At 40.6% G+C, this 14,820-nt stretch overlaps 1 protein-coding gene across 4 annotated transcripts in view; it reads left to right on the top strand.

Moving 5' to 3' along the window:
- The window catches only part of SLC44A3 (solute carrier family 44 member 3), an 87,495-nt gene that overhangs the window by 46,904 nt on the left and 25,771 nt on the right, over positions 1-14,820 (top strand). For 2 of the 4 annotated variants that reach the window (XM_040232262.1, XM_040232266.1), the window contains exons 11-12: positions 10,598-10,754; positions 13,805-13,891. In XM_040232262.1, the coding sequence (XP_040088196.1) occupies positions 10,598-10,754; positions 13,805-13,891 (244 nt within the window). The remainder of the gene's footprint in view (positions 1-10,597; positions 10,755-13,804; positions 13,892-14,820) is intronic. The other 2 variants (XM_040232264.1, XM_040232265.1) reach the window with 2 other exon arrangements.

Here is a 14,820-nt window from a genome sequence, read left to right as displayed (position 1 = left end):
ATGCAGGAGACCTGAGTTTGATCCCTGGGTTGGAAAGATCCCCTGGAGAAGGGAATGACTACCCTCTCTAGTGTATTCTTGCCTGGAGAATTCCATGGATGGAGGAGCCTGGCAGGCTGCAGTCCATGGGATCACAAAGAGTTAGACACGACTGAGTGACTGACACTTCACTTTCATTCTACCTGCTACCAACCCACACTCCGCAGCTCAGCCTCCAGGATGTTGACAGCCACGCTGATATTTCTTAGGCATGAGATTATCGGATTCTTCTTTGGAGAAACTATAACCCAAAGCAAAGACCTGCAGATAGTAGCACGTGAGGGTCCCCCAATGAAATGGCCTGATGCCCTGACTCTGAAGCAGATGGTGAAACTCGCCAGTCAGCTGTCACCCTTGTATGCTGCTGCTGCTGCTAAGTCACTTCAGTCGTGTCCGACTCTGTGCGACCTCATAGAGAGCAGCCCACTTGGCTCCTCTGTCCCTGGGATTCTCCGGGCAAGAATACTGGAGTGGGTTGCCATTTCCTTCTCCACCCTGGTATAGAACCTCCAATTCACTCTTTGGTTCCTCACGCTTAAATGCGAACCTATAGCCAATGATTATTAAAAATTTGAAGAAGCCTGTTGTGAAAGAAAAAGATCAAAATGAACAAAACAAGCAACCAAAAAATTTTAGGAAAAATAGGGGCAATGCAGGCAGCAGAAGAAAACTGCAATGGCAACTCTAATAATATCTTCAGAAAGAACCAAAAAATGTTGCTTTCATAAAAGAAGAACCAAGGAAAAAAGAATAGTGAGAGAACAGAAAGACCTCTTTGTTGTTAAAAATATGATTGCAAAAGCGAAAGTTTCTACTGATGGATTAAAATATAAAGTTGAACTCCTCCAGAGGATAAAACTAAAAGATAAAGAGATGGAAAATAGGAGAAAAAAGATAAAATTTAGGACACCCAACACCTGACTAATATGAGTTCTAGAAATAGAGAACAAAGAAAAAAGGGAGGAAATTGTCAGAATTTCCCAGAGCTGGAGGACATGGATAAAGAGAAGATCCCAGAAGCTTTAGAGAGAAAGATCACAGGCAAAAATCAAGAACTAGAACCAGGACAAGATCTATACTCTGAAAACTATAGAACACTAATGAAGGGAATTGAAAATGATACAAATAAATGGAAAGATAACCAGTGTTCATGGATTGGAAGAACTAATATTGTAAAAATATCCATACTATCCAAAGCAGCCTACATATCTAATGCAAAATACCCATGACATTTTTCACAGCACTAAAAAAATCCTAAAATTTATACAAAATCACAGAAGACCCTGACTAACCAGAGTAATCTTGAAAAAAAAGGACAAGTCTGGAGGTTTCACACTCCCTGACTTCAGAATGTACAACAAAGCTGAAGTAATCAAAACTACAAAGCTACAGTGGCATAAGAACAGACACATAGACCAATGGAACAGAATAGAAAACTCAGAAATAAACCCATGTGCTTATGTTCGGTTAACTTACAATGAAGGAGGCAAAAATATACAGTGGGGAAAAGAAAGTCTTTTTAATAAGTGTTGCCAGGAAATGGACACCTACATGTAAAAGAATGAAATTAGAACATTTTCTCATACTATATACCAAAATAAACTCAAAATGGATTACAGACCTAAATGTTAGTCCGGAAACCATAAAACTCCCAGAAGAAAACAAGCAGGACACTCTTTGCCATAAATTGTAGTAGTGTTTTTTTGGATCTATTGCTTCAGGCAAAGGAAACAAAAGCAAAAATAAGCAAATCAAACTTAAAATCTTTTGCACAGCAAAGGAAACCATCAACAAAATGAAAAGACAGCCTACTGAATGGGGAAAATGCTTGTAATTGATAAGAGCAATAAGGGGTTAATATCCAAACTATTTATTAATGAAGTCATACAACTCAGTATAAAAAAAAGAGAACCCAGTTTAACAATGAGAAGAATAGATATTCTTCCAAAGAAAGCATGGAGATGGCCAACAACCACATGAAAAGATGCTCAACGTTGCTAATCATCAGAGAAGTGCATATCGAAACCATGAGATGTCACCTCACACCTGTCAGAATGGCTATTGTCAAAAGGACCACAAATGTTGGCAAGGACATGAAAAAAAGGGAACCCAAGTACACTGTTAGTGGGAATGTAAATTGATGCAGCCACTGTGGAAAATAGTATGGAGGTTCCTTAAAAAACTGAAAATAGAATTGCTGTTTGAATGAATGCCACTGCTGGATATACAGCCAAAGAAAAAGAAAACACTAATTCAAGAAGTTATATGCTCCCCCTCTCAGTGTTCAGGCAGCTTTATTTACAATAGGCAAGTTATGGAAGCTACCTAAGTGTCCGTCAGTAGATGAATAGATAAAGAAGATGTGGTGTGTTTATACAATGAAATATTAACCATAAAAAAAAGAATGAAATTTTGCTATTTTGCAACAATATGGTTGGACCTGGAGGGCATTAGACTTAGTGAAATAAATTAGAGAAATACAAATACTATATGTTATCCCTTAAATGTGGAATCTAAAAAATAAATGAATATGACAAATGGAAACAGACTCACAGATTTAGAGAATAAACTAGTGATTTCCATCTGGGAGAGGGAAGTGGACAGAGTCAAGGTAGGGATAGGAAACCAAGAGGCACAAACTACTGTGTGTACTATAAATAAGCTGTATATTGACTACTGTGTATATTATAATAAGCTGTATATTGTACAATACAGGGGATACAGCCAATATTTTAAAATAACTTAAGTGAGGTATGATCTTTAAAAATATCGAAATACTGTGTCATACATCTGAAACTAGCATTATAAATCAACTACAGTTCAATAAAAAATAAAATTTAAAAAGAACTAGAATGGAATCTGATGTTCAACAGCAACTCTGAACCAGGGAGATAGTAGGACAAAACTACCAAAATTCTGAGAAAAGATTATTTCCAACCTAGAATTTTATACCTGTTCGTACTATCAGTCAAAGATAAAGGAAGATAAAGTCCTATTCAGGCATGCAAGATCTCAAAAGATTTCCTCCCCATATCCTTTCTCTCTGAAACTGAGTAAACCAGGGGGAAAAAAACCCATGAGTTTCATGAAATGGGCTCTAACACAGTGAAGAAGAGAAGGGGGTTTCCAGGAAGGTAGGTATTTAGCAGATATAGAAAACGTCCAGTCCAGAGGAGCAGGAGAGCAGTGGGCTCCAGGAGGGATGTCTCCAAGAAAAAATAAAAAGGAAACTTAGAGAATATCAGATATGTTGTTTGAATATGTGGAGAAAAAGTATTATACTTTGATGAAGCATTTGCTGAAGGATGTGGAAAACCAAGCAAATAAAAGATGTAAAATATTATTAACTTAAAGAAAAGTCAAAAGCTAGAAAGAAAATATAATCAGAATACACTGTTTCAAACAGTTGTGAATGTTATTTATGTACTGATAATGTAAGCCCTAAACATTAATTAAAACATACTCAGTGGTGAAAAATTGAAAATTTTTTCTCTAAGATCAGGAACGAGACAGGACTGCCTACCCTTACCATTCCTATTCAACATAGTACTGGAAGACCTAGCCAGAGCAATCAGGCAAGAAAACGAGGAAAAAATACATACAAATCACACAGAAAGAAGTAAAATTGCCTTTGTTTGCAGATGATATGACTTTATTAGTATATAAAGAAAATTCTAAAGACTTCATCAAAAAAACTGTTAGACTAATCAATGAATTCAGTAAAGGTACAGGATACAAAGCATTCAGAAAACAGTTGCATTTCTCTAACAGTAAAATATCTGAAAAAGAAATAAGACAGTTTCAGTCACACTGGCATTGAAAACAATAAAATACTTAGGAATGAATTTAAGGAGATGAAAGCTCTGTATACTGAAAAGTATAAGACTCTGATGAAAGACACAAACAAATGGAAATATATCCTGTGTTCATGGATCAGAAGAATTAATATTGTTAAAATATCCTTCTTACCCAAAGCCATCTATAAATTCAATGCATTCCCTGTCATCCTTTCAGTTATATTTTTCCACGGAAATAGAAAAATTCTAAAATTTGTATCACAAAAGAGCCCAAATAGCCAAAGCAATTCTAAGAAAGAACACACCTGGAGGCATCGTATGTCCTGATTTCAAACTATACCACAAAAGAGTATGGCACTGGTATAGAAATAGACCCATAGATCATTGGAAGAGAACTGAGATCCTAGAGAGGGGAAAGGATGATCTCTTCAATAAACAGTTCTGAAAAACTGGATAACAACATGAAGAATAAAATTAAACCCCTGTATTACATGGTTCACAAGAATTAATTCAAAATGGTTTAAAGATTTAAACATAAGAACTGAAGTCCCTAAACTCCTCTGAGAAAACATAGGGGAAAAGCTCCTTTACATCAGTCTTTGAAATGATTTTTCAAATATGACACCAAAAGCACAAGCCACAACAGCAAAAATTAGTGAGATTACGTCAAACTAAAAAATTCTACACAATGAAAGAACCAATCAACAAAATGAAAAGACAGCTGATGGAATGGGAGGAAATATTTGCAAATCATCTGTCTGATAAGGAGTTAATAGCAATATATATATATAACTCCTATAACTCCATAGTAAAAAAAAAAAATCAGTTAAAAAAGGGGCAGAGGAGCAGAACTTGCTTTCCAAAGAAGATACAAAAAACAGGCACATGAAAATGTGCTTGACATCACTAATCATAAGGGAATACATATCAAAACCATGATTAGATACCACCTTATACCTGTTAGAATGGCTATCATCAAAAAGACAAGAGGCGAATAATGTTGGCAAGGATGTAGAGAAAAGGGAACCCTCGTTCACTGTGGGATGGGGTGTGCAAATTTGGCATATAGCAATTATGGAAACTGACAGTATGGAGGCTCCTCAAAAAATTAAAATCAGAACTATGGGATCCAGCAATCCCACTTCTTAGGTATATATCGAAAGGAAATGAAAAAAGAATCTTGAAGAAATGTCTTCACGCCTATGTTCATTGCAGCAGTATTCACAATAGCCAAGATATGGGAACAACCTTAGTGTCCATTGAAGGGTGAATAGATGAAGAAGATTTGGTGTTCAGTTCAGTCGCTCAGTCATGTCCGACTCTTTGCAACCCCATGAATCGCAGCACTCCAGGCCTCCCTGTCCATCACCAACTCCTGGGGTTCACTCAGACTCGTGTCCATCGAGTCAGTGATGCCATCCAGCCATCTCATCCTCTGTCGTCCCCTTCTCCTCCTGCCCCCAATCCCTCCCAGCATCAGAGTCTTTTCCAATGAGTCAACTCTTCTCATGAGGTGGCCAAACAGTACTGGAGTTTCAGCTTTAGCATCATTCCTTCCAAAGAAATCCCAGGGCTGATCTCCTTCAGAATGGACTGGTTGGATCTCCTTGCATTCCAAGGGACTCTCAAGAGTCTTCTCCAACACCACAGTTCAAAAGCATCAATTCTTCGGTGCTCAGCTTTCTTCACAGTCCAACTCTCACATCCATACATGACTACTGGAAAAACATAGCCTTGACTAGACGAACCTTAGTCGGCAAAGTAATATCTCTGCTTTTGAATATGCTATCTAATTTGGTCATAACTTTCCTTCCAAGGAGTAAGCGTCTTTTAATTTCATGGCTGCAATCACCATCTGCAGTGATTTTGGAGCCCCAAAAATAAAGTCTGCCACTGTTTCCCCATCTACTTCCCATGAAGTGATGGGACCGGATGCCCTGATCTTCGTTTTCTGAATGTTGAGCTTCAAGCCAACTTTTTCACTCTCCTCTTTCACTTTCATCAAGAGGCTTTTTAGCTCCTCTTCACTTTCTGCCATAAGGGTGGTGTCATCTGCATATCTGAGGTGATTGATATTTCTCCCGGCAATCTTGATTCCAGCTTGTGTTTCTTCCAGCCCAGCGTTTCTCATGATATACTCTGCATATAAGTTAAATAAGCAGGGTGACAATATACAGCCTTGACATACTCCTTTTCCTATTTGGAACCAGTCTGTTGTTCCATGTCCAGTTCTAACTGTTGCTTCCTGACCTGCATACAGATTTCTCAAGAGGCACATCAGGTGGTCTGGTATTCCCATCTCTTGAAGAATTTTCCACAGTTTATTGTGATCCACACAGTCAAAGGCTTTGGCATAGTCAATAAAGCAGAAATAGATGTTTTTTTGGAACTCTCTTGCTTTTTCAATGATCCAGCGAATGTTGGCAATTTGATCTCTGGTTCCTCTGCCTTTTCTAAAACCAGCTTGAACATCAGGAAGTTCATGGTTCACGTATTGCTGAAGCCTGGCTTGGAGAATTTTGAGCATTACTTTACTAGCGTATATAATGGAATGTTATTTAGCCATGAGAAAGAAGGACATCGTGCCATTTAAAACAACATGAATGGACCTTGAGGGCAATATGCCAAGTGATACTTCATAGAAAAACAAATAGGGATGATACCACTTATATGTCAAATCTAAAAAAGCTGAACTAATGGAAACAGGTGGAATGGTGGTTGCCTGGGAGGGGGGTAGGGGAGAAGGGGAGGTACGGATTATGGGCACAAACTTCTGGTTAGAAGATGAGTAGTTCTGGGGATCTAACTACAGCCTGATGATTATGGTTAACAATACTGTGTTATATACTTGAAAGCTGCTAAGAGAAGAGACCTTAAATGTTCTCACCACAAAAAAAAAGAAATGGTTAATTATATGAGGTGATGGAGGCATAAGCTAATGCTAAGATAGTAATCATTTTGCAATATATATGCGGATCAAATCAACACATTGTACACCTTGGACTTACATACTGTTACATGTCGATTATATCTCAGTAAAACTGGAGAGAAATCTTTTAGAACTTCAGTATAATTAGATTGAGAAGAAGAGGAGTGGGAAAATGAGTGAACTTGGAAGTTTAAGCTGCCAAGAGAATGGAACCTGTGTCTTCCATAGTGAGAAGTCAGTAGACAGTCTCTGAGACTGAAAAAATGAAGAAATTCCAGTAAGAACAAGTAATTTAGGAGTGTGAAGGTGGGTTCCAGAAGAAACAGCTAAAATATTGCCTCTAGGGAGAGACAATTAGTGGTGGAGAAAGAAAACTGCTGTTTTTCCTGTTACACCTAGCAGTGCTATTTGCCTTTTTAAGATATTTCACATATTTGATAAAAATAAACGAATTTAAAATAAAATGCATACTGACTTATTTTTAGCACTGCTATTTCATTTATTAAAGAGTTCTGCATTCTTTTTGACTGTGTGCTAATTTTGAAACCTCAAGGTTTTCCCTTATCTCAGGGCTTATAATTCTTTAATCTTAAATATAGCCAGAGTGCATTCATCTCTGTCATTCATTTAAGCAGTAAGAGGGATGAAGAGGTCATCCAAGGAGCATCAAGTACCAGGACATGGGCATCCTGTGTAATTTCCCTTTTGCCACCGTTTGCTTGAATTTCAGAGAGGTCAACTGAGAGCCATAAAGATGGGGCTGGGGTGTGATAGGGAGGAGCCAGCACTGCTCAGTTTGGAGAAGGGACGCTTGAGTCATGACTTCATCGCTTGCAAGTATACAGAAGATGGTTTCCAGCTGCTTTGGATTTGCTGAGGAGGAAGTGAGGAAGTGGATTCACAGCTGAGCCTAAGGAATTTCAGTAGGAGACACATGAGTTTGCTAACCCTGACGAGAGCTGCCGAGGACCTGTTCTTCATAACAAAGAGTTTCCTTTTTTCTTTGGGGTTGGATAAAGGAACCTCACAGCTTCCCCCACAGTCCTCCCAACCCCATCTTGCAGTGATTCTGCTGAAAGAAATGTCAGGAAAGGACAAGGTCTCTTCAGGGACACACCGCACTCCTTTGCCCAGGACCAGACTGACACTGGAGGCCAAGCATCCTGTATAGCCTGATCCTTGTCCAGGAGCTGCAACACAGAATGAATTATCCATGCTGTTGAAGAGTTCTCAGTGAGCACTCGACTGGATCTAACCAGCGCTAGAAAGTGCCTCCAAGATTCCTAAGTTTCTGGAGTAAGTTACGTTGAAGCAAATCGTAGCTGTAAAATAGCACTTAGATACCATGACCCAAAGGCGTTACAGACTTAGGTGAACGAGAACATTAAACACTTTGCACAGGACTTCCCTGGTGGTCCAGGGGTTAAGAATCCGCTGGCCAGTGCAGGAGACATGGGTTTGATCCCTGGTCCAGGAAGATCCCCACGTACCGCAGAGTAGCTAAGCCCTGTGTGCCACAGCTAATGAGCCCGTGCGCCTAGAGCTTGTGCTCTGCAACAAGAGAAGCCGCCGCAGTGAAGAGCAGTCCCTTCATAGTTGCTCGTCGCAACTAGAGAAAGCCTGCGTGCTGCTGTGAAGATCCAACACAGCCATAAATAAATAAAAATGTTTAAAAAGTAGTGCTTAAAAAAAAAAAAAAAAGGAAAATGGTTTGCCCAGGGACTTGAGCTGATGCTGTGTCTTGGGACCCCTTGGCTCCATCACACAGAGCCAGGCACCTTCAGCACTCAGAGCAGCCACAAGTTTAAAACTAGAGGAGCTGGGCATGTGGGGTACATCCTGGAGTCTCCAGCTCTCCCCTACTGCCCAGGGCCTTCCTACTGCCACCACCCACAGAACCCAGCGAAAGGTGCCCAGCATGCAGTACTCCCTGTAGACAGAAGCAGAAGCCCACCAGGAGGCTGTGGCATCCTCATAAGCCCATCACTGAGCTGCTCAGTATGTCCCTCGCTGCATTGTGGTCCCAAACTCCAGTTCTCAAAATGTGGTGAAGTATTAGTTTAAGCTTCACTAGGTGTAATCAAAGCCTCTTCCTGAAGGCAGGTTTTGCTGCTTGTGAAGAGATGAAGGCCCTAGGGACATGCACAGCAGAGGAGGGGTGACAGGGTGATATAACCTTTGAATGTGGAAAAAGTCTAGGGCAGGAAGGTGGGGTCTCCGAGACCCCCCAGTGATTGACCCTTTCCTGGGTATTGAGTGAGTTCTGGCTCCACAGGCTGGCCTGGTTTGTGAGCTGGCCCTCTTTTCAGGTTTTCTCTCCCAAGTGGTAAGTCAGCTTCTGGAACATTTACGTCTTCTTCCAGCCAAGCCCAAAAGCGTCTGGAGCCATCACTGGGGTGTGACACGGATGAGGGCCATCCAGACAGCGTAGACACCACCCTGCCTTAAGTAGTCAATCCCATCCCTGCGAAACCTCAGAAAACGGATGCCTAAGCCCAAGCTTCATACCTGGAGGACCAGCCCTCCAGGCCTGTGAATCACTTGTTTCCATATCAGATGGAGAGCAAGCGCTGCCCTCGTCTGCCTGCATCCCTGCTTGAGAACCAGTCAATTCTAAGGCACATGGATCTCCTCAATGGGAAAGTAAACAGTCTTCCTCTAAAAAAAAAAAAAAAAAAAAGACTGAGGAAAGGGAAAAAAATGTGTCAGATTTTCCTGGCTGTGCTACTTTTCTAGTTTATCAGATCTAAGTGAATTCATATCAGCAATAGCTTCCCTGGCATTTCCTATTTTCAACAATATTGAGTTGAAACACACATCGCCCTTTTTGTGGGACGACTGGATTGCAGCTACTCTGCTCCCAATATTACTTTCATGTTCTCTCTTCCTTCCTGGATGATTTAAATAACAGCAAAATGTGGCCATTGCCAGCTCTTGAAACATTTCTGGCTGCATTCCTTTTCCTCCCTGAAAACCTAGGCTCTGGTCAAAACCTTAATTCATAGTGACTTATTAGCAACCAGAGCGAGCTGTAGAATAATCCATTATGAAGAAAGCAAGCCTCCCTTGGAATCGAGTGAAGGAGCTTCTCGGAAACGGCCTCACTTTCTAGAGCTGGCCTCAGTGGGCCGGGGGAGGGGTGACATCAGCCCTCCCGCCTTTGTTTTATCTTTCAGGTGTCGGGGAGGGGGAAGAAAGATGTGCCCATTCTGTTCTGTTTCACTTTTTTTCCCTGCCTGTGAAACTGACTTTCGCATTCTTGAGAGCTGTGTCATGACAAGTCCCGTAAATGATTCACAGTGAGGTGACCTTTACAGAACAGAGGAGAAATCAGCTGGGTTTCAGGAGCTGGAGAAGCCAAAACTCTTCCTCCCTCTGCTGTGAGCCAATCCTGGTCATGTGATGTGGTAGTGATTTTCATCACCAAGCTAATACTGGCAATATTTACAGATGCGAGTGTGTAATTTAAATCTAGGGGATTATTATATAATTAAACTTCTGAAACTGAAAATGGGATCAATACCCAGTTTAATGGATTGGTGGAAGTGGTTAGGTGTTATAAAGAGGAAAACTTGTTCACCTCATCAGTATGTTTTAAAATTTTCTCTTCCTTGTTTGTAACATTGAATACCTCCAAAAATATTTCTTAACTTAGTCCAAGAAATAATTTAACCTTAGCTAGCAAGGAGTATAAAAATTTTGCCAAATGCAGATGGCGTCACTGCTTTCTAAATTGTTAGTACCGTAGATGATTTGAACCAGAGAGAAGTTTTTTTGTTTCTTTCTAAATAGTGTTTTTTAAAATGCTGTCTTTTTTTTCTTCTGTTCCCAGAAATAAAAGTGACCCTCCTGATCGCCCGATCCTTTCATCTCTCTCCATTCTTTTCTGCTACCATCAGGGAACAGTTGTCAAAGGGTCATTTTTAATCACTGTGGTGAGGATTCCAAGAGCTGTTCTCATGTACGTGTATAACACTCTGAAACAAAAGGTAAGGTGACACGTTAAAACAGAGTGTGCTCTGTGTTTGGGTTACAGAAAAGTGAATCACTGGAGAACTGCCCTGGGTCCCAGGACAGGAATGTGACCTGTGCCAGGGACCATTCAGAAAGCTCCAGTGGGCTTCGGGTCCCATCCGCACCCCACCCCCAGCAACCTTCCTGTCCAGCTCCCTGTTTTGTTTAATTTTGTTGGATTTTCTCCAACATGGTGGCACAGGTGGTGTAGGGAGTGCTTAGTTCTTAGCTTGCTGCTTTTTCTTCCTATTTAAATGCTGAACAAATGGGAGGAATTCTTCAGATGAAATTTAAGCAAGGTTTTATGGACATTTATCATGCTTTTTTAAAGAAAGAAAAATATACCATAAGATGAGATTTGCTTGTTTCTGTTTTAATGCTAAAATATTCCCCACCTTCTGTGTTTCCTGGAGGGTGTCATGGGAAGTTAGTTGCATGTGCCTGTGTGTGTGTTCATGCTTAATAGTGAGAAATGGGCAAGCTGACCTAAATCTCAGATCAAAAGACAGAAAACTGTGGGGCTTTTGTGCCTGGGGGTTTTTCTTCTCCCTGGTTTTTATTTCCATGCACATTTGGTTATGAATGCCAGTGGAAACCAAAACACCAGGAAAACAGCTGTTCTCGTGGTATTTCTGGCCTGCCAAATAAGGAAAGGTTGGATTTTCCCCAACTTTTCTGTTCTCACCCAGTGTTCGTCCCCCACCCCCCCATCCCTACCTCTGTGTTGGTGACTTGGTCAGAGTTTTACAAACAGTGAGTCCAGCAATTTGGGTATAGGTATGTGCTTTTAGTAAACTGGGAAAGTTTTACTTGTGGATTCATAATTATACTTTAAAATTGTCTTTGTTTGCTCTCTTAAGCAGAAATCTGAATTGTTGAAGATTTCAGTCAGTCAGTGTTAGTTGCTCAGCTGTATTCGGTTTTTTGTGACCCCATGGACTGTAGCCTGTCAGGCTCCTCTGTCCATGCTCTCCAGGCAAGAATATTGGAGTGGATTGCCATTTCCTTCTCCAGAGATTCTTCCCAACCCATGGATCAAACCCAGGTCTCCTGCATTGCAGGCAGATTCCTTACCCTCTGAGGCACCAGGGAAGCCCAATCAAGATTTAATTGTAAATCAAGATTTAAGATTAGTATATTAATTAAGAGCAGTTGATTGGCTTTCACATAAAATTATCTAGCTTCCTTACCTTGAAATGCACACTAAGCCCTCATCCCCCTGATCAGAGAGTATTTTCTGTTGAAATATTGCTTAACTACATGTTTGTGACTTAAAGAGACATTTCCACATCCAGGATAAATCTAGCTACTCTGGCTGTTGCATTTTGAAATCGATCCTTCAATCTTAGGAAACTTGGAGAAAGATTTCTTGAAGAACAGAGCAACTTTTTATTTCAAGTAGATTCATATAGTTTATATAGATTAAATATATTCATATATGTATATCATGCTCTGCTTAATCGCTCAGCATCTGCCTACAGTGTGGGAGACCTGGGTTCAATCTCTGGGTCGGGAAGATCTCCTGGAGAAGGAAATGGCAACCCACTGCAGTACTCTTGCCTGGAAAATCCCATGGATGGAGGAGCCTGGTAGGCTACAGTCCATGGGGTCGCAGAGTCGGACATGACCAAGCGACTTCACTTACTCACTCGTGGACTGTAGCCCAACAGGCTCCTCTGTTGTGGGATTTCCCAGGCAAGAGTACCAGAGTGGGTTGCCATTTCCTCCTCCAGGGGATCTTCCTGACCCAGGGATCAAACTTGCGTCTCCTGTGGCTCCTGCATTGCAGGTGGATTCTTTCCTGCTGAGCCATCAGGGAAGCCGTCATATATGTGTATATGCATGTGTTTTATGTATAAATATGCATTAGTACTAGATAATCATAAGTTAATAAACATCAGGGAACTCACTGTACCCCCAGAGCTAGGCTCCTTAAACTCCTTGGGGAAACAGCTTCCATAAATCTAACAGTCAATGGGTTAGCCTCTCTGGCTGAGGTCTAAGAGGTTATTTATCACTTTCTAGATCCCATAAAGACTAAAGGAGTCAAACTCTCTTTTGGTGATGTCACTGTTGGAGAAATGTGTCCTTTCTTAGGTTAAAAAAAAAATAGTCTTCCTCAGCAGCCTTACAGCCCCATACTGTACCTGCAGTATAAGCATTTCACACGGCCACTGTGAGATCCTTCTTACATTAAATGGCTCATTCACCATGATAGCCAGGCTGAAAAGGATGCAGGTCAGATTTCATCTAGTGGAATTAACACTGGGACAAGAAAATGTCTATATAAGGCTAAGTTGTCCCTGGGGTCCTAATAGAAAACTATTTCAGGATTGTTTTCAGGGATTTCCTCCACCCCCATGCCAATCTGGGCAGTAAGATACATGTAACCACCCCTTCCCCCAATAAGTTTTATTAATTCATCCATTCTTGAGTTATACACAAGTTCAAGTTATATTTCAAAGGACTAATTTATCCCCCAAAATTTAACCCTGAAAGTCTTAATATGGGATGTATTTCCAAAAAATTAAACTAGATTTTGTGTGTGTGTGAACGCATAACTACAATGCATTAGTTTCATCATCTGTGGGATGTGAATTTCTCATGAATATAAACTATGGTTTAAAAAAGCAGAGTTTATGATTGAAGACACTTAGGAAAAGATGAAGGAAGAGAGGTGGTTTTTTGTTTTGTTTTGTTTTGTTTTACTAGAACCAAAAGGTCTGGTTCACCGTTGCTAGTAAAAACAGGCTAATCCATTTCCCTTTCTGCTGAACTCAACAGCACTCCTAACAGGTAAGCCCACAGAAGAGAACCCTTGCTCATCAGTATAGTAATGATAGTAATTAGTAGTAGCAGTAGCATATACAGAATAGAAGAACTCCTGTACCCATGAGAATTGCTGTGATGCTTCTCCAGGTACACAGATCTCCAAGTAGGAACAGGGTGTGTTGGAAGACATTTCTGTTTGCCTCTTTCCTGTGCTGTTGGTGACACTGTTCTTTTCTTTCTGAACCTGACCCAGCAGGACAGTGCCTTGTCAAGGTGCGTGTCCCAATGCTGCTGCTGCTGTTTCTGGTGTCTTGACAAGTGCTTTCGCCATCTCAACCAGGTATGTCTCCTGCGCCGGGGACAGGCGGTGTGAGGACCTGCCAGTGGACACTGTCTCTTAGGCCAGGGGTTAGCCAGTTCTTCTGTAAAGGCCAGATTGTGTAAAAGTTTTCAGGTTTTGGGTCATTTGGGTCTCGGTCACAGCTACTCAGCTCTGCTGCCGCAGCAGAAAAGCAACCACAGACAGGATGTAACTGGATGGGCCTGAGTGTGTTCTAGCAGAACTTATGGGCACTGAAATCTGAATTTTATTTTTTGTTTTTGCTCCCCTGTGTCTTTGTTGTAGTGTGAGGGCTTAGTTGCCCCGCAGCATGTGGAATCTTAGTTCCTCAACCAGGGATCAAACCCACATCCCCTGCACTGGAAGGTAGATTCTTAACTGCTGGATCACCAGGGAGGTGCCTGAAATCTGAATTTTATATTTTTTATGTGTCAAGATGTATTCTCCTTATTTTGAATTTCTCCAACTTTTTAACATGTGAAAATTATTCTTAGCTCTGTCCTGAGGGAAGCAGAGATGGATGGATGGATCTGGTTCTTTGGCTGTTGTCTGCAGTCCTTTACCTTAGAACCTTAGGTCATTAATAAAAGTCTTCAAATTCTGAAAGAAATGTGTCTCTCTTTCAAACAAAAAAAAAGAGGAGGAGGCTTTAGAAAGTCTAATACAATGCATATGTATCAACTGAGAGCAAATTTTCAATGTCTTCTCCAAGAACTATAATTTTCCTGAAATAGGAAAAGGACTGCCTCCCTAATTTTTATATATTTCACAAGCCTTTCACTTTCAAGCTATAAATATTCCTTTAAAAATCAGAAAAATTATATACTGGGATTGTTTGAATTTCAGATTTTTTTCCTCCTGAGTCTTTCAAATCGGTGGAAAATTAGATATGTATTTTATTTTTCTGTCGGTAATTTAAGAAATTTTAA

This window comes from Oryx dammah, unplaced genomic scaffold (genome assembly GCF_014754425.2).
Source record: "Oryx dammah isolate SB20612 unplaced genomic scaffold, SCBI_Odam_1.1 HiC_scaffold_28, whole genome shotgun sequence".
Classification (NCBI taxonomy): Eukaryota; Metazoa; Chordata; class Mammalia; order Artiodactyla; family Bovidae; genus Oryx; species Oryx dammah.
This window is presented reverse-complemented; position numbering and strand designations above follow the sequence as displayed.